We start from the raw sequence: 18903 nt of genomic DNA, 5'->3' as shown, positions 1-18903 counted from the left end.
TGAGGCAGGAGGATAGTGTGAGTCCAGAGTTCAAGACCAGCCTGGGCAACATAACAAGATATCAAGATCTTGTCTCTAAAAAAATTAAGAGTTATCATACATGAGCACCTCTGATATACCAGGCAGTTTGTTTAAGTGGGTGGACAGAAGGATGGATAAATGAAGAATGCACTAACAGAATGAATGAACAATCAGAAAAAAGTAAAAGTGGCTAAAATTCCAAAGAAACAACATAGATAATATGAAAATGCCACAAAAATAAAACAGTCATTAATATATCCTAGAGTAGAAAGATTTTTTTTTTCTCCACTTTTTCTTTCTATTCTGGCAGGGAAGATGAAAATATGACATGTTGTCAGAGAGTTACTATACTTTAGATAATTCTTTCTTGGGTGTTTGCTCAATTTGATAGAAGATAGTTCCAATTACTACAAAGTTTTACATAGAATTTTGAAATTTCCAGAATACTTTTGTGTGATATACTGTTTAAAGTCTTATTTTTTAAACTTATAAAACTTATAAACTTATCATTACAATCTCAATGTTTCTCAAATTATGCTGCAGCCCCAGGATTCAAAATAGGTCTGTTGGGTGTTCTGGACCCAAAGGCAGTCATCTCTCACTATCCATATGTCTCTTACTGTGTATTGACAATAAGGTGGATAACGATGAAGAAGCAGCCCCTGATTAGTAATATGATGTCTCTTTAGTGGGGAAAAAACCAAGTCACCAGTACACACTTTTTTAGAAGAGAACAAATATTTACAAGTGTTTGTGAAACTGAGTCATAATTTCTTTTGGGAGATTAATATCTTTGATAGCCTGATATTTATGGATGATCTCTAGTAAAGCATCTATACTCCAAATATCACGTGGAATTTTAAGAGGCCGATTGATACCCATGATCCCTTAAAATAATCTGTGAAATAAAAGAATCAGAGGCCCTTACTTTTTTAAAGGTCTTCAGCCTCATAAAGTTGGGTTATAGGTAGAAATTACAAAATGAAAATGAATTTATCCAAATTTTACCACATGCTAGTAAACAAATGCTGTGAACAGCAGAGAATAAAAATGCTTATCCATGAGAACTTACCATTTATTTAACTATATCTTAACCCTGACTACACTTTAGAATCACCTGAAAGCTTTAAAAAAAATTAATCCTGGGCCCACCCCAGGCTTAACTGGTCTGATTTAATTGTTCTGAAGTGGAGCCCAGGCATCAGATTATTTTCAGCATCTAGGGGTTTCTGATGCACAGCCAATGTTGAGAACCAGTAGGTCTAGTTGTTTTAAGACACTAGTTTTAAAAATACAATGATGAAAATATGATAGCTGTTGCGAATGGAAACAACAGATGCAGTGAAAGCACAAACACAAGGCATCTAAGCTGCACAGGTGGGATCAGGGACAGTCACTGAGAGAAGCAGCATTGGACTGCAACAGGTGGGGGCATAATAGTTATGCAGGCAAAGAGATCACAGTCAAAAGATTGGGATGAACAGGAGATGTTATCTTCAAGAACTGAAACAATTTCCGTTTGGCTAAAACAGAGAAAGCAAGAAAGTTCAAATATAAATGTAGAGAGCTAAGCAAGAACTGAATTATGAAAGGCGTGGTAAGTTATCTTACAGAATCTGGACTTCATGCAAAGGACAATGGGAGGGCACTGAAGTGTTTTAAGTAGGAGAGTGGCATCAGACAGATTTACATTTTAGTAGGGTCCGTATGTCTGCAATGCTGAAAATAGATTGAACAGACTGTAATCAGATGTTGAGCACTGGATGCAAAGATGCTGTTGTTAACTTGGCCATACATAGTGAATGACACTGTGGTAGGACTAGGACTAGGAACAGTAGGACTAGGAACAGTGAGAAGTACAAGGGTTTGAGAAGAAATTAGGAGAATCAAGCAGACAAAGGGTACAAAGAACAAAGAGGTCAAAGATTACTCCCAAGTGTCAATCTTGAGCAACTAGATAGATACTGGGAACCTAGGACATTTTCTGATATAGGGATTTGTGACTAAAAGCTAACAATAATCATAAGAATAGCTAGCATATACTGACAGCTTATCAGATGCCAGTCATTATGTCAAGTTCCTTATTTAGTCTTCCAAATAGCTCTTTTAGATAGAGTATATTATAATCCTCAGGTAAGAGAGGACTGAAGATTTGAAAGGTTCTTGCCAAAGTTCACAAAAATAATAAATGGCAAAGCCAATATTTAAACTATGATATATACTCTTACTCATCATCCTACACTGCTTCTCACCGAGGTATGTAATAAATTAGAACAAACCACAATCATTTGGTGAAAATACAATTTAAAAATTGAAACAACAAATTGGGATGAGGTGTATATTTTATTTTATTCTTGTTTGAAACTGGAATCATAAACTTGACCGTAGAGTTTACATCTGTATAATTACCAAATCTAGAAAGAAATGTATTTCTGCAGTATGTTTCCTACAGCCAATACTTAATGGAAATTACTAAAAACTGCCTATGTAAAACCTATGAATTTAGAAAATTACAGATATCTAATTTGAAATAGAGATAATAAAATTGCTAAATATTTAGATTGATAAATATTACAAAGATTATAATGGGTTTGCCCATTTTATCCCAAAAGTCATTAGGCTGGTTTTTAATGCCTCTATGCTTTCTGGAATTTTCTAAATTTGCTATAATGAACACAATTTTATTAAAAAAATAACTTATGCATTTTAAAAGATCTTCATTATGAGTTGTCAATATTATTGACACGGTTATAAGGAATAAACATAAATAAAATGGTAAATTAGTCGTATAGACAGATTGAAACTTACAGCTGATTTGTCCTTGTCTCAATGAGCTTTTGAATGGTGAACTCATTAGAAAATGAGAAAATCTTTGTGCCACATCCTCCCCACATAATGTTTTTTTCAGTTGAATTTGTGGATTCACTCAAACACATGAGTGGAGTGCTGACATTTCCTATATTTAGTATCTTCAGAGGAGCAGCTCCTTTAAACTTTGTCAAAAAGAGAAAACACATGCAGCAAATTGAATATCTGCAGAATAAAACACTCTAAAATCTGTGCTTTTCAAAAATCATTTTTCATCTTAAATGATGAGAGATAGTTTTTAAAAATCAGATACACTTTTCAAGGGTTTTAAAAACAGGATTCAATTAAAGTAGTATTAAACTGGAAGGTCCAGCCAGAGAAATAAGGCAAGAAAAAGAAATAAAAGACTTCAAAATTGGAAAAGAGAAAGTCAAATCGTCCCTCTTTGCAGATAATATGATCTTATATCTAAGATTCCACAAAAGTTGTTAGTTCTGAGAAGCAAGTTCAGTAAAGTTGTACAATACAAAACCAACATACAAAAATCAGTAGTATTTCTATACACCAACACCAAACTAGCTGAAAAAAAGAAATCAAGAAGACAATCCTATTTAAAATAGCTACCAAAAAACAAATGAAAAAAAACCTTGGAATAAATTTAACCAAGGTCATGAAAGACCTCTACAAGGAAAACTGCAAAACACTGAAGAAAGGAATTTTAAAAGACACAAACAAATAGAAAGACCTCCATACTCATAGATTGGAAGAATTAATATTGTTAAAATGACCTGACTACCAAAAGAAATCCACAGATTCAATGCAATCCCTGTGAAAATACCAGTGACATTTCAAAAGAAATAGAAAAAATATTTGCATGAAAGCAAAAGAGCCCAGATATCCAAAACAATTCTGAGCAAAAAGAACAAAGTTGGAGGCATCACACTATCTGATTCAAAATATATTGCAAGTCTACAGTAATCAAAATCAAACTGTAGCACATTGTTATAAAAATAGACACATAGAACAATGAAACAGAATAGAGAACCCAGAAATAAACACATGTATTTACAGCCAACTGATTAACAGAGATTGGTTGATGGATACCGGTAGAGAGAGAAAATAAGTTTTAATGTTGGATAGTAAAATAGGGTGACTAATGTTAGAAATAATGATTATACCTTTTAAAAAAGTAAAGAAGGACTTGAAATGTTTTCAACACATAGAAATAATAAATGGTTATGGTGATGGATATTCTACATTCCTTGACTTGATAATTACATAACCTATGTACATAATAAACTGTCATATGTACCTCATAAATACGTACAAATATGCATTCATTAAAAATATTTTAATGGCATTCAAAATATTATCCTTATAAACATTTTTTTCTCTTTTCCAAGCAAAAATTGTATAAGAAATAGCCTAGGGATTATACTCTACTTCTCTGTTTCTCAACTGATAATTAGCTTTTTGGTAACAAGTAATATGAATGGGTAGGAAACTAAATGAATAGATGAAACAAAAGATGAACAGGGGGTGGAGAAATAAATACTTTAGTGACTAACTGAGAATCTGAAAAACGAAAATTAAATGATTTCTTCAATGCTTAAGAAAAGGTTAACGGTGAGCCAGATTTAAAACCTAAGTATCTTTTTTTTTCTACAATATATTTATAAGAAATTATCTGCCTCAACCAGGCATGGTCGCTCACACCTGTAATCCCAACACTTTGTGAGGCCAAGAAGGGAGGATTGCTTGAGTCAAAGAGTTCGAGATCAGCCTGGGTAACATAGTGAGACCTTGTCTCTACAAAAAATAAACAGGCAGGGTGGTGTGGGCCTGTAGTCTCAGCTACTTGGGAGACTGAGTGGAAGGATCACCTAAACCAGGAATTCAATGTTGTGGTGAGCCATAATCATGCCACTGTACTCCAGCCTGGGCAACAGAGTTAGACTCTTACTCAAAAGAAAAAGAAAAAGAAATTATCTGCTTCACTTATGTAAAAATTGAATTATTTCCATCCCTAACACATATAAATCAGATCTCATTTATCATTTTATTCTTAGTTCATTACTATACAACCAATCCACAGGTATTTTCAGAACATCCACTATATGCAAGACTTTATGAAGCAATAAAAAGATAAAAAGCAGAATTTATTATCCTTGCTCTCAGGGAGCTTATAACCACATAGGATGGGGACTGAGATACAGAAAACAAAGAACTTAAAATATTTTTGTGCAAAATGCATTTAACATTTACCTTAATAGTCTTATCTTCAAAAATCGCTAAATTGCCATCAGCAGTTCCCACCAAAAGAAAATTTTTTTGCTTGCTAAAAAAAAAAGGCAAAATAGTTACAAAAAGAACGTTTATATTGACTAAGATGGCCTTAAAGTTCTCCCCAGCTTTACTAAACTTTAAACAGATTTCTTCTCAACTATAGACTCTTACCTTCCTTTTCTTATTTACTTTAGAAGACTTGCAATTATAAGTTATTTCTCTACCGCTTTAAGTTGTATATTTTCCCCGGGCTTTTTCCAGTTTTACAGTCCTGGAATGTCTTTCCCAAGGACTTAGGTGCCATCCCTTTGAAACATGATCATCAAGACAGACAAGCGTGCCCCTACCTACCAGTCTCTGTGAAGGGTAGAAACCCTAACCTTCAGTTAGGGACAATTACCAAACACAGACGGTCTAATCATATCGACAACCTCTCAACCAATGTTCTCCAATACACATTTTTTTTTTTTTTTGAATTGGAGTCTCACTCTGTCGCCCAGGCTGGAGGGCTGTGGCATGCTCCCGGTCACCGCAGCCTCGACCTGCTGGGTTCTGACGATCCTTCCGCCTCAGCCTTCCAAGTAGCCGGAACTTCAGGCATGTGCTACCATGCCCAGCTAGTTTTTGATTTATTGTAGAGGCGACGTCTCACCAAGTTGCCCAGGCGGTCTCGAACCAGCGGGCTCAGGCAATCCACTCGCCTCAGCCTCCCAAAGTGCTGGGATTACAGGCTGAGCCACCGAGCCTGGCTTTCCAGTACACTTCTACTAGCTCATCCCTATGCTTCAAATTCTCCCACCTTTTGCTTTAGCAGAGTTTAGTCTGACCTTTCTCTTTTATTGCAACATCCTTGGATAAAATCTTCTTTGCCAGTTTAACTCCATCCATTGAATTTTTTTTTACAATATCCAAATAATTTCAACTCCAAAATTGCCAGTAGAATTCGTATTTCAGATACCAAAAACAGGGCTCACATTTTTGATACTTTTTGATACTTAAACCGGAGAAGTATATAAGGTATAATCTTAATGACTACTGGAAATCGTCCAGCCCCAAATATTACATCAGTTAATGACTCATGTCTAAAATCCTGCCATTTAAGTACATTTCTTTGGGATAAGAACCCTGAAACTGATAAGGGCTAAGGCATTATCACCTATTAACAATTCATTAATTCATTCAATTATTTTTTTCCCAATTTGGTAGTTAGAAAACAGATATGTTTAAGCCTGACACATAATAAGTTTTTGCAATATATATATTTATGTATTCAAAGAAAAATGAATAAGAATTTATCTTTGGAAAATTCCTACAAAGGTACAATTGATGTGAAGCGGAGAGATAAAGTCACATCTGAGGTAAAGTAATACCAGAAATAGGACTGGTGGGCCTGAAGAAATGGTTCTTATTTTATAACTGCCTCAGCTGAACCTGTATGCAGAAAAATAACAAGAATCTTTGAATTTTCCCACAATTCTCTTTAATATATGCAAACGAATGGAAAATTAAAATTGAGAAATTTTTGCTGATGCAATATCAATCTTGCACACTGTTAAGTCATCTAAAAGGTATGTAATTTCCCACCAATGGTCAAATTCACTACTGTACCTTTGCTTGGAAAAGGAACTGCAATACAAACAAGTAACAGAATCAGTCATCTTTTCAAGGGTATGTCTCTTTTTCCCATCTTCCGTACTGGTGACCAGAAGAGTACCAGACTGCATCCCAGATACAATCCAGCTTTCCTTTTCAACAGGAAGGTGCACCAGGGTTAAACACAATATTCTACTATCAGTAACTTCCTGTTAAAAAGAAAATAGACTCAAGGAAACTTGGTTTAAGCTTAGGTAACTAGAACTTGCATAGAATTAAAACATTCTGTTATCAACATACATAACTCTTTTTACTTTATTGCATTTACTTTTTAAAGCAATGTCAATTTAGTTAATTTTCTTTTCTTTTCTTTTCTTTTTTTTTAGTTTTCAAGCAGTTTATTTAAACAGTAAATGAGAGAGAGAGAGAGAGAGAGAGAGAGAGAGAGAGAGAGGAGATTCACCTCCCCAAGGTAGGGGAGGGGGCTAAAACTAAGAAAACATGGCGCCTATAGCTCAAAGAGCCACATGGAGACAGCAGAGTTTAACAAAGCAACAACCTAGTTAATTTTCAACAATAAATGAGTTAACTGGCATACAAGTTTTGCCTATAAAGAATAAAAAAAAATGTGGTACATATACACAATGGAATATTATAGTCATTAAAGAAGAACAAAATTATGGACATCTAAGCAACTTGGATGAATTTAGAATCTGTCATATTCAGTGATCTATAACAGAAATAAAGACGTGAGTACTACATGTTCTCACTCATAAGCAGATCCTGAATATTTACTTAATACAATAAGAAAGGGATTGCCAGTGCAGAAAACTGCCAGAGGAAGTGTGTGTGTGTGGGGGGGGGCATATGGCATCAATAAGGGTACTAGATTTTAAACCAGGCTAAGTAGGGACCATGAGGACCAAACTTTACCTATATGATGACCACTTACATACCTAATTCTGAATTGTACCCTACAACTTTAAAATAAAAAAATTTAAAAATGCATCTGAAACTAAAACTAAGATTTAAAATTATCTTTCTGTATCAATTCTCATTCCATCAAAACCATATGAGAGGTTTGTTTAACCTTAAAAATAATGTTTAGGCACAATATTTATCTCAATACAATAGTAAAAATATTAGATAACAGGCCTATTTCATTAGATATTAGACTTATTTTATGTCTAGAAATGTACCTTCCATTTGTCAACACAACGTATTGATCCACCATGTAGAACTCATGCCCAAATTTCCTTTATCCATCAGGTGCACCATCCCCCGGCTGCTACTAAGATCTGAGAACCACACTCTTCACTACAGAATGCCCTCAGCTGATGGGAGCTGGCTTGCCCAGAAAGGCACTGCAGGCTATGCACCCCCAACTCCAGGCAGATTGCAGTCGATGACTGATTGGTATATGAGAATGAAAGATGGGCCCCCTTGCCTGGCAGTGGGAGAATTCTGTGCTGCTATTCACACTCCAAAGTTCCTTATGGGTAATAAGGTTAGACTTTCTCAGAAACCACACTTCTGCTGAACTTCTCCTTTCCTCTCTGGTTTTCTTTACTTCCTTTCAAGCTTCTTTGTCCTTAAATCACATGTAACTTAAATCACAAGATTTCCTGTCTTAGGCTTTGTTTCTGGGGACCCTGACCTAAGACACATGTATACTATGATTTTAAAACAGATTGTGAATATGCTTGTTCTAACAGAAAGTGAATTTAATAATACCCCACATTGGCTCTTATTTAATTCTTCTTAAGTTACTTTTTAACTCGTATATGCTTTAAATTATCCACAAAGTATTTTAAAAATTAAAAAGTATATGGATTTACCTCAGAAGTATGTTCTTCAGTATTTAAGTCAAGAAACGAAAGCTGTCCTTTGTCAGTGTGCCCACAGCCCAGCCAAATGCTTGCATTCTTGCTGTTATGATGTGTAGCAGCCATGCATTCAACAACAACGTTTTTAGGTAATAAAATATGTCTCATCAGACAGATTAACTCAGCTGAATTCAAAATGTCAAAGACCTGAGAAAGTTTAAAAATAACAAAACAATACTTATCAAGTTAACACATTTCCCGTGAAAGATCAAATATAGATCTAAACCTTATAAGCTCTATCACGCAAAACCTAAAACTGTTCAACTGGGACTCACCCAGATCCCCAAGATGAAGAATCCAAACTACAGATAAAATTACATTTAAAAAGTAATATGCATTTTAAATCTGTACATGGTAGATACTCCTTTGTATGTACGGTTTTTGGGGGGTTTTTTCTTTTAAAAATAGTGTCAACTGAACAGAAATTTAGCAGAGTCAGGAGTTATTCCTCATGAAATTCTGCATTACAAAGCCATAGCAAGTGAGGGAAAAACCCTTGGGGCAACAAGATCGACAAGCATATACCAGTTGAAGGAAAAGGGAACTTCAATCTTTGGTAACATAATTCAGAAATCATCTCTAGATTCTGGTTTTTGTGTTTTTCCTTCAAACACTAGAGATTTGGAGAACGTAAAAGCACCGTAAGAAAACAGAAAAAGGAGTCAGGAAACTGGGATTCAAGCCGAGACATGGCCATTGGCCTGTCACTCAAGAGACCCTGAGAAAGTTCCTATTCTCTCTGTGTCTCTTCTAATCAAGATAATAAGTTTACCTGTCTTACCTAGTATAAGCTGTATTTTAAAGATAAAATAGGTATGTCTATGCTTTTTAATACTATCACATATTTTAAAAACCTAAAGTTGTTATGTATTCTATAAAATATAGGTGAAATAATTGAAAACAGGAGAAAAAAGACAATAATTAAGTTATGGAAAATTATACTGTGATAAAAATAAAACATATAAAAAGTTCATGTGGGCCATGTTCAGTGGCTCAGCCTAATCCCAGCATTTTGGGAGGTCAAGACAAGTGGATTGCCTTAGCCTGCAGGTTCAAGACCAGCCCAGGCAACTTGACGAGACCTCGTCTCTACAATAAATAGAAAATTAGCCAGGTGTGGTAACACACCCCTGTAGTTCCTGCTACTAGGAAGGCTAAGGTGAAAGGATCGCCAGAGCCCAGCAGGTTAACACTGGGGTGGCCATGAGTGTGCCGCTGCACTCCGGCCTGGCAACAGAGTGAGACTCCACCTCAAAAAAAAAGTTCATGTGACTAATACTGGTGGTAACCTAAGTTAAAATCAAGTAAGCCAAGCAGACAAGAAAATTATGTAATGTTTGATAAAGTCAGTATAGTTGCACTCAGCTATTTCTCATTAGAAAAATTATAAAGCTAAAGAAAACTTTTTCAGTGAATTATAACACAAAATCAGATCACAACATAAAGACAGCCCTATCTATTAAAATGTATATAAGTTTAAAACATAACAAGAGTTAGCTTTCAGATAATATGATGGAAGAGGTTGGTTGAGCAAACTTTCCAGCTAAAGACAATTTAAAATGTTGTATCAATTCTAAAAGAACAATGAATTTAAAACACTGAAGATCTGACAACACCACAAAGAATTATTAGGCCAAAACTGTAGCAAGAGACAAAAACTAGAGAGCTTATTTGAACCCTAAAGCCAGATTTGCCCTGAAGAAGCATTTGTGGGCCCATTAGAGAGAAGTTAAAGTCTAGAGCTTACCTAAGGTAGAGAATTTTTTTTTCTTTTGTGTGGAGAGGGTGGGGGTGGGGGTGTGGGAATGGGTCAGAGTCTTACTCTGTCTCCCAGGCTGAAGTGCAGTGGCACCGCTCACGGCTACCGCAGCCTCCACCAGCTAGGCTTAGGTGATCTTTCCTCTTCAGCCTTCCAAGTAGCTGAACTTCAAGGCTCGCAAAACAACATCCGGGTAATTTTTTTGATGTATTGTAAAGACAAGGTCTCACGAAGTTGCCCAGGCTTGTCTCAAACCCCTGGTCTCAGGCAGTCCTCTTGCCTCCACCTCCCAAAGTGCTGGGATTACAGGCATGAGCCACCACACCCAGCTCAAGGTAGAGAATCATAACAATGATATTGTACCTATAAATCTGGACCCCAAAGGACTGCATATTCAGCATAAACAAGAACCAGAAATAAACCTGCCCACATTTCCACCTTTGCTCCAGAGAAAGGAGGGCAGGGGACCAGGGGAGGAGAGACAAAAACTTTGAAAAGCTACTATTATCACAAGCTTGTGCTCAAGAAAATTCACGGGCTAGAATCACATCAGCTGGGTGGTAAAAAAAATAAAAATAAAACTCAAGCCAGTGAGTTTCAAACAATTTGCAGAAGACAATCTAACAAAAGATAGGCAAGACTCACATGTAGAATTTCAAAACTTTATTAAAAGACATTTGAGAAGACCTAAGTAAATGGATTGATAACCCACATTCAAGAACAGGAAGATTTCATAACGTAAGGATATTATCCTCCCCAAATTGCCTGCAGATTCAATGTAAATCCAACCCAAAGCACAATATGGTCTGTCATAAGATTTGACAAAGTGTTTTTAAATTTTATGTAGAAAAACTAAGCCTAAGAATAGTCAAAACATTCCTAAATGATAAAAATAAATAGGGGAAGGGGACTGCTTATAAAGGTACAGGGATTAAGACAGAATCAAATTGAAGGAAGAAAAGACAAGTTGACTGAGAGAAGAGAATATATGCATGGATATATGCTGTGTCTTAAGAAATTACAAAATGGGCACATCAGATCAATAGGATAAAAAAGAAGAAACTTTTTAACAAACGAAGCTGGAAAAATTGGCTTTTCCACACGAAAAAAGGAAATTGAATTCTGATTTTAAAAAATGTCAATTCCAGATGAATTAAGAACTTAAATGTCGAAAGCAAAACTTTCACATTTTTGAAGAAACTATAGATTAATATTCTTTGTGACTCTAGGGAAAAGAGGAACTCCATAAAATAGACCCCCAAAGTAATAACCATTAAAAAAAAGATTGTTAAATTTATGTTTTAAAAGTAAGAAATTCTATCAATCTACAGGAAACAAAAAAGGCAAGCTACAAACTTGGGAAAGAAATTTGCAGCCAACAAAAATATACTATATATAAAGAATGTATTTTTCTTATTTAATTTGTAGGCAAACAACCCAATAGAAAAATGGGCAAAATAATGAACAGGCATTTTACGGGAGAGTAGATATATTTATAATGCAGTCAGAAAGAGGCAGATGGGGGTTCTGAGGTATTGGCAATGTTCTTTATTTGTGCCTGGGAAGTTGGAAATTATAGCACTTTGTCAAAAATGTTTTTAACTCTGTATGCAGGTATGTTTATTTATATGTTTGAGAACATATGGTATATTTGAAGATTATATATGTGTGTGTATATATATGTATATAATATATATATAATGTTCTATACAAAATATTAACAAATTTTCACAGTAAGAATACCTGGGCAGAAGTAGGCCTTTCTTGAGGGTTTTCTTTCAAACACTTTTTAATTAACTTCTCAACCATAGGCCATGGGGCACAGCCATATTCTTTAACTGGATCTAAAACATCAAAAAACACATCATGCTAAAATTCCAAAAAAATCAAAACTGTTATATTTCTTCTCAATGTATATGAAAGGACCAGATGTTGCAAAGGAAATTAAGTTCTGTAATCCTATATCTACCATGAATTGTCACAAAATTAAAGCAAATTTTGTTAACCTGATCTCCACTAGAGACATCAATAAAAGATGTTTTGATTTTTTATAGTATAAGAAGAAAAACAAAACACCAAATTCATAAAATAATTAATTTTCATTTCATACCTGCATTTTAAATAGAGTTTGAAAACGCCTTGCTCATATAATATTAGGCTTCTTTAGAAATATACTGTATTTTAATACTCAGAATATTAAACAATTAATCCACACATCCTCATAGTGGGTTTGTAGACATTTGATTTTTATAAAAAGTATACTGTCCTTTTAGTTGGTACAGAAAAGAGACCTGAATGCTTTACTGAAAACTAGCTGGTAAAATAAGAGAGATGACCTAGATTGTATCTAAAATTTACATAAATAATAATTCCATTTTGCCAAGATCTCCAGAGGTTACCCAAAACAAGATAAAGCTATATTCCTTGTACCTGGCACATAATGTACATTCAAAAATATTTCTTAAATGAAAGGGAAAGTGGAAAATATGAGAAACAGCTAAGTAAATTTAAAAGGAAACTTTGTGATGGGAACTAAAGTAATGATCAAAGGATAAATGACAAAGTGCTATAATTTCTTAAAAGTATGAGACAGCCATTCAAACTAAGGTTTAATCTCCTTAAACACTTATTTGCCAACTAACTCTTACTAATATTTACTACTAGAAATTATTATAAATAATTCAAGATTCCATTCATTCATATAAATTATTTCACTCCAAGAAAATAAAAACATTCCAGTCTAATGGGTACATAATAATTCTAGAAGTCACCAAATCAAGGATTCTCACTGCAATTTTTTCTGAGTATTCTTCTAAATATAATACCAAATACAACATTATTAATTCAAATTTTTTAAAAGCCTAAAACTTCTACCTTTTAAAAGTATTTTTATTAGTGTCATAAGATTTAAGAATATTCATGTACTAAACAAAAAATTGTCAGCTGTTTAACAAATTAAGTATACAATTACAATGAAGTAATTTGAAAATGAAGCTGCTGACATTAAGAAAACATCTTTGTTGTAGATAAAATAGAACTTACCAGGTAATTTTCCTTGTATTGCTAATTCATCAAACTCATTTGGAAATTTCAAGCCCTCTACTATTCTACCTCCAGTTGTCAAAATGTCATAGAGCAGTAAACCAAATGAATAAACATCAGCCTGTTGGTTATAAATGACATTTCCTCTGGCAACTTCTGGTGCACGAAACCCTGAAAATAAGCAGATATAAAAATTAATATGCCCAACACTAGGTCCCATACATTCAAGGACACATATGCTTAGGCTATAAGTCAAACGAGTCAGGGAGATACGTTCTAAACCAGGCGAAGGCATCTCTATATCTCTACCTTGGTTAAGTCAACTAATTGTCCTGTTCCAAGATATTTCACCTCAAATCAATCTCAGAGGATAAAATCCCTCAATCTTTATTATAAAATCTTCAATCTTCAATAAGATTACCTTACAGAATAATAATGACTTTATTATCCTTAATAATAAGTTATTAAGTAGTGTTTCAAAATTAAAGAAATAAATCACAACAGGAAAAAAAAACCCCTATATCATTTTTCTCATTCCTAATTGTAACTATAAGCAGGGCAGTGTTTTACAAAAAAAACATGAGGAGAAAAGAGATTTCTAGATTTCAGTTCAAGTCATTTTAAAATGACTAAAATTCCAACAGTCTCATTAGTTCCAGAACTTGTGACTCTTCTTCTTTTATACAATGAAAAAATAAAAACCACAACTAAAATAAATAAAAGCCCTCTCTCTCTCTAATTAATGCCTGAAATTCTTTTAAACAAAACTAAATCTTTCATTTCACAAGAGAGATAAATCACTTTTAAATTCTTCAGAAAAAGAGTAATTTCAACATTATTGATAAAAATATTAACAGTCTAAAGAAACAACTATAAAAGAAAAATGATTCAACAATGTATACTCTGCAGTAACTTAAAATCTTTATATATGTGTAAGTATATATATTTTAAAGACAGAGTCTCACTCTTTTGCCTAGGTTGTAGTACACTAGGACATTCATAGCTCACTGTAACCTCAGACTCCTGGCCTCAAGTCATTCTCCGGCCTCAACCTCCAGGAGTAGCTCAGACTACAGGCATGCACCACCATGCCCAGGTAATAATTTTTTGTAGAGACATGGTCTCACTATGTTGTCCAGGCTGACCTTGCGCTCCTGAGTTCAAGCAGTCCTCCCACCTTGGCCACCCAAAGCACTGAAATTATAGACAAAAATCTTTTTTTAAGATGACATGTTGTAAATGAAAAATAAAATGGAGGATATAATTCTGGATAAACAGAAAGTTATCAAATATGTGAGAAAAAATCCACTGAATTAATTTTCTTAACTGTGATAATGGTATTGTGATGATATAAGCAAACATCCTTATTCTAAGGAAATACGTGGTAATATGTTTAGAGATAATATAACATGATGTCTGCATCTTAGTTTCAAAGATTCATATTCATATACAAAGAGTAACACCAAGAACAAGCAGGGCAAGGAGTTAATAATTGATGAGTTTATGTGTAGGGTATATGAGTATATATTGTACTTTCTCTCAACTGTTCCACAGACTTGAATATTTTCAAAATAAAAAGTGGATGGGAACATACATAATTAAAGACTAGGAAGAAATACATCCAAATGTAATCATAGTTATTCCACATTCTAAAATTATGTGTAAATTTTATCTTCTTTTGTTTCCAAATTTTAACTTAAATATAGCTGATAGAAACATATAACAAAGTATGAACTCACAGCTTTTAAGGAGTAAATGAATGAATTTGAAAACAGTTTGGTTTGACAAGGAGCCCTACCAGCAAAAGATGAAGCCCAGTGTCCTCACCAAGTTGGGAAAGCTTGAAGAGCCAGAAAGAGGAAAATACCAGATTTGAGCATGATAGCCTCTAGTGTACTAATTGTTAACATTCCCCTCTCTCTCTATCTTTCTCTCTCTCTCTCAATATATGTATATATAAATATATTGTATATAATAATATTTGAGCATGAATATAATTACATGGAATTAATTTATTCTTATTACTTATTATGTAAATTAGTGTGATTTACATATTATATTAAGTTACAGATACAATATTTCAGTCCAAAATATAATATATATTTCCTTAGAATAAGGGCATTTTCCTATGTAACCATAACACCATTTTCACTCCCCAAGCTAAAAAACTGTATAAGTAATTAAGGTAGTTCTATATCCCTAATAAAGTGCATCTGTGACATAACATAAACAAATCACAATAGCTCCCAATTCATATCACTATAGCCTTTTATAGACACAGTATTGAACCTTTCATTTGATATGTACAAGAATCATCTGTGGTAGACAGATAAGGACTTTCCATTTTACAAATGACATAATCCTTTCAGAAATGTGTGTATTTTCCTAAGGCCACATAGATAATTAATGACAAAGTCAAGAGTACTTAAAAATAATGAGCTGCCCACATGTTAACTAGTTCATTAACAATCTTTATGCTTACCTTCTTAGGATTTATTTAAAAGAGATTTTGGAGGCTTATTTAAATGCTAACCAGTTTATTATTCATTCATCACATTTATTAGGTTTCTATTATATCAAGGTGCTATTCAAAAACTATTTGAATGTTGAGCATATTTTTTCCTTAACAATTCATTTTACTCTAAACAATTTGAAATTGCAGGATATTAAAATAGGAAAAGACTCAAGGGATCCCTTAGTCCAGTTTCTAGATTCTTATCCAGTACACATATTCTTTTACAATAGTTTTTACCCCTCCAGGCATCAATCCACAGATCTTAGAGCTGTGAAGAAGTTTGGAAATTTTTTCACAGTGAGTCAGAGAACAACTAAAAAAGATCACTGTAAAAGGAATGAAAGGAATATTTACTTCAATATAGAAATGTTTTGAACCTTCTTATCTTCACCATTTCAAAATAAATATCTTAATTGGCATGATCCCTAGCATGGTAGCATAATATTATTTATATATTCAAGAAGTACCTCAATTATAATATAATATACTCCTTACTGCTTCTTTAAATTCATCCAGTGAATTTCTAGTGGTCTTGATTGCACTAACAATTTCTTGATGAATAAGATATCACTATTAAGTGGTAGAACCAGTGTGGTACTTGGTAAATGTTCAATAAATTGTTGGCAAATGCATGAATAAATGAATAAAAAATAATCATAATTTCCCCTTGGAGAATTATCATAACAATTACAATGCTAAAATACTGGGGAAAAAATGATTCATTGTCTAAAAACTATTTTTAGAAATAATGGTTCAGAGAAAACTGCATTTTAACAAATGCAATAAGTAAATAAATAAAAGATCCATAGATCGAGAATATGAAAATTTTATGAATTAGTTTCACTATATATCACATTGTATACAGAAACATACATTTTATTTATTTTTACTTTCAGAGATATATGAGTAAAGTATGTTTGATAATCTCTATCAGATGATAATATTGCAACATTATATTTACTCAAACACTGTTGTGTCTACATGGGTGTTGACACAGTTAAAGCCATCAGTCAGCGTCCATCTCCATCAACAGTGCTACTGTCACAGGATCCAGAATTCACTGTCACTGCCAACAGGATATAATATAAATATATTCATCTGACTGAGTTAAAGATGAAACTCTCCAAGTTACTTAAAGTAAAAATTATCTTTTTTAGAGATGGGTTAAAAAAAAAAAAGTCAAAATCACCCATATTTTATTTACTTTCAGAACGTAGGCAGACATGGCACCATGGTCCTTGTCAATGACTGCATTGTTTCTGTCTTTGCACCCCAGCTGTGAAGGCGCTGGACCAAAGGATTACCTCCCAGGCTGCTTGGGTTTGCATCTTGTATACTGTTCTATAGATGTTTCACATTTCCTAAGCTTTTGTTTCCTTATCTATATATTAGGAATAGTAATAGGACCTAGGTCAGAGGACCACAACGATTAAGTGAGATAATTGACCCATGGAAACCTCTAAACACAAGCCAGGCACATTGTTCATGTTCTGAAAGTTTTGTACCTATTACCTTACTCTCTGAGAAAACTAATAAACCTACACTCACAAGCATACAATGCAGTAAGCGTTAATATAAAAATGCACCAAAAAGTGTAACAAATACCTGATCTTCAGTTTCTCTAGAATTTTCCATGTTAAAACATTAATAGGAAGATTCATTAAAAGAAAAAGACAGACGGTAACTGAAATTGTAGGAGAGGGAACTACTTTCTTCCCAAACAGGACTGCTTTGGGGAAGGAAAAGTCTAGTGATGGTAATAGTTGCAGTGACAGTTACTGTTATTTAAAATTTGAGGCAGAGTTTAGGACTGAGATCATTAAAAGTGTTCTAATAATAATTGTAATACATATAATAATAAAAAGAAGATCAAGGATATAGCAAAGGAAATAAATAAATGCTTCCAATGTATTAAGCACCCTGGGGGAAGAGAGCAGAAGAGAACAAATTAGGCCCGGATTTTTGTCATGATCTTTCTCCATATTTATGTTAACACGAGTCAGTATAGGAGATTAAAAGGGATCAGGAACAAGTATCTAGCTTGGTATGAAGAAGCAGATGGATATTGAATTTTAGATAGGTTTTGACCAAAACCAGTAAATCAGATACTTAAATAAAAGGCCACGAGTCTGAACCAAGATCAACTGAGCTGGTTGCTTGTTGAGTAGCATGAGTCCGAGAGCACAGTCAATAGGGATCAGAGAGGCCCACTGTCCCAAGAAGGGGACAAGGCTTCAATAACAGGATTCACACCCCCTTGAACAGAGAGACTGAGTCTGGGGATGCAGGAGGAAGGGACTGCAATCCCCAGTTGAGTGGTCCAGCCCACCTTGTGTGAGAGATCTTCCAAGAAATCATTGTCCTGTGCCTACTCTTTCTAGGTGGGAATGTTTGAGGCCTATGGAATTCCATCCTCTAAGATTGTTTTTCCAGACCGTAGTTGACAATTTTTGCTATTCGTGGCTTTGGGGTTTTTTAATAATGAATATTGAATATATAAACTTCTTCAAGTATGTGTTAAAGTTGCATGTGATCTAGAAGAAAGGCTACAGGTTTAAATCCAAATAGCTCTGAACTGAGTTCTCATTTAGATTGAGTTCTCATCTTCACCACTTACTGTGTGATGGTCTACCAGTAACATAATCTCACAAAGCCTGTTTTCTCATTTTTTTAATGAGAAAATAATAGTTAACTTTCAGGCTTGGCATGAGGATAAGGGATTGTACCTCTAATGTACCTGGCACCGAACCTGGCACACAGTAGGTGCTCAATAAATGGTAATAAAATTTATTATTATTGAACAACCCTGAGACATTCTTAGCCAGAATATATACTCTGAAGGGGTTAGGAGAATGTACTTCCAAAATATAGCTATACAAATCAAGGCTGAGGCAGAAGGATTGCCTGAGTTCAGCTGGCCGAGGCTGCGGTGGCCGTGAGCATGCCACTGCACTCCAGCCTGGGCGACAGAGTGAGACTTCAACTTAAAGAAA

The 18903-nt window shown here is 34.2% G+C and overlaps 1 protein-coding gene across 1 annotated transcript in view; it reads right to left on the bottom strand.

Moving 5' to 3' along the window:
- Positions 1-18903, bottom strand: part of LRRK2 (leucine rich repeat kinase 2) — a 150490-nt gene that overhangs the window by 7511 nt on the left and 124076 nt on the right. The window contains exons 42-47 of the mRNA XM_008061931.2: positions 13396-13566; positions 12097-12197; positions 8547-8741; positions 6724-6917; positions 5095-5167; positions 2830-3014 (exon numbers count right to left, since the gene is read on the bottom strand). Coding sequence (XP_008060122.1) covers positions 2830-3014; positions 5095-5167; positions 6724-6917; positions 8547-8741; positions 12097-12197; positions 13396-13566 — 919 coding nt within the window. The remainder of the gene's footprint in view (positions 1-2829; positions 3015-5094; positions 5168-6723; positions 6918-8546; positions 8742-12096; positions 12198-13395; positions 13567-18903) is intronic.

This window comes from Carlito syrichta, unplaced genomic scaffold, assembly GCF_000164805.1.
Source record: "Carlito syrichta isolate Samal-C Ts95f unplaced genomic scaffold, Tarsius_syrichta-2.0.1 Scaffold305642, whole genome shotgun sequence".
In the NCBI taxonomy this organism is placed as follows: domain Eukaryota; kingdom Metazoa; phylum Chordata; class Mammalia; order Primates; family Tarsiidae; genus Carlito; species Carlito syrichta.
This window is presented reverse-complemented; position numbering and strand designations above follow the sequence as displayed.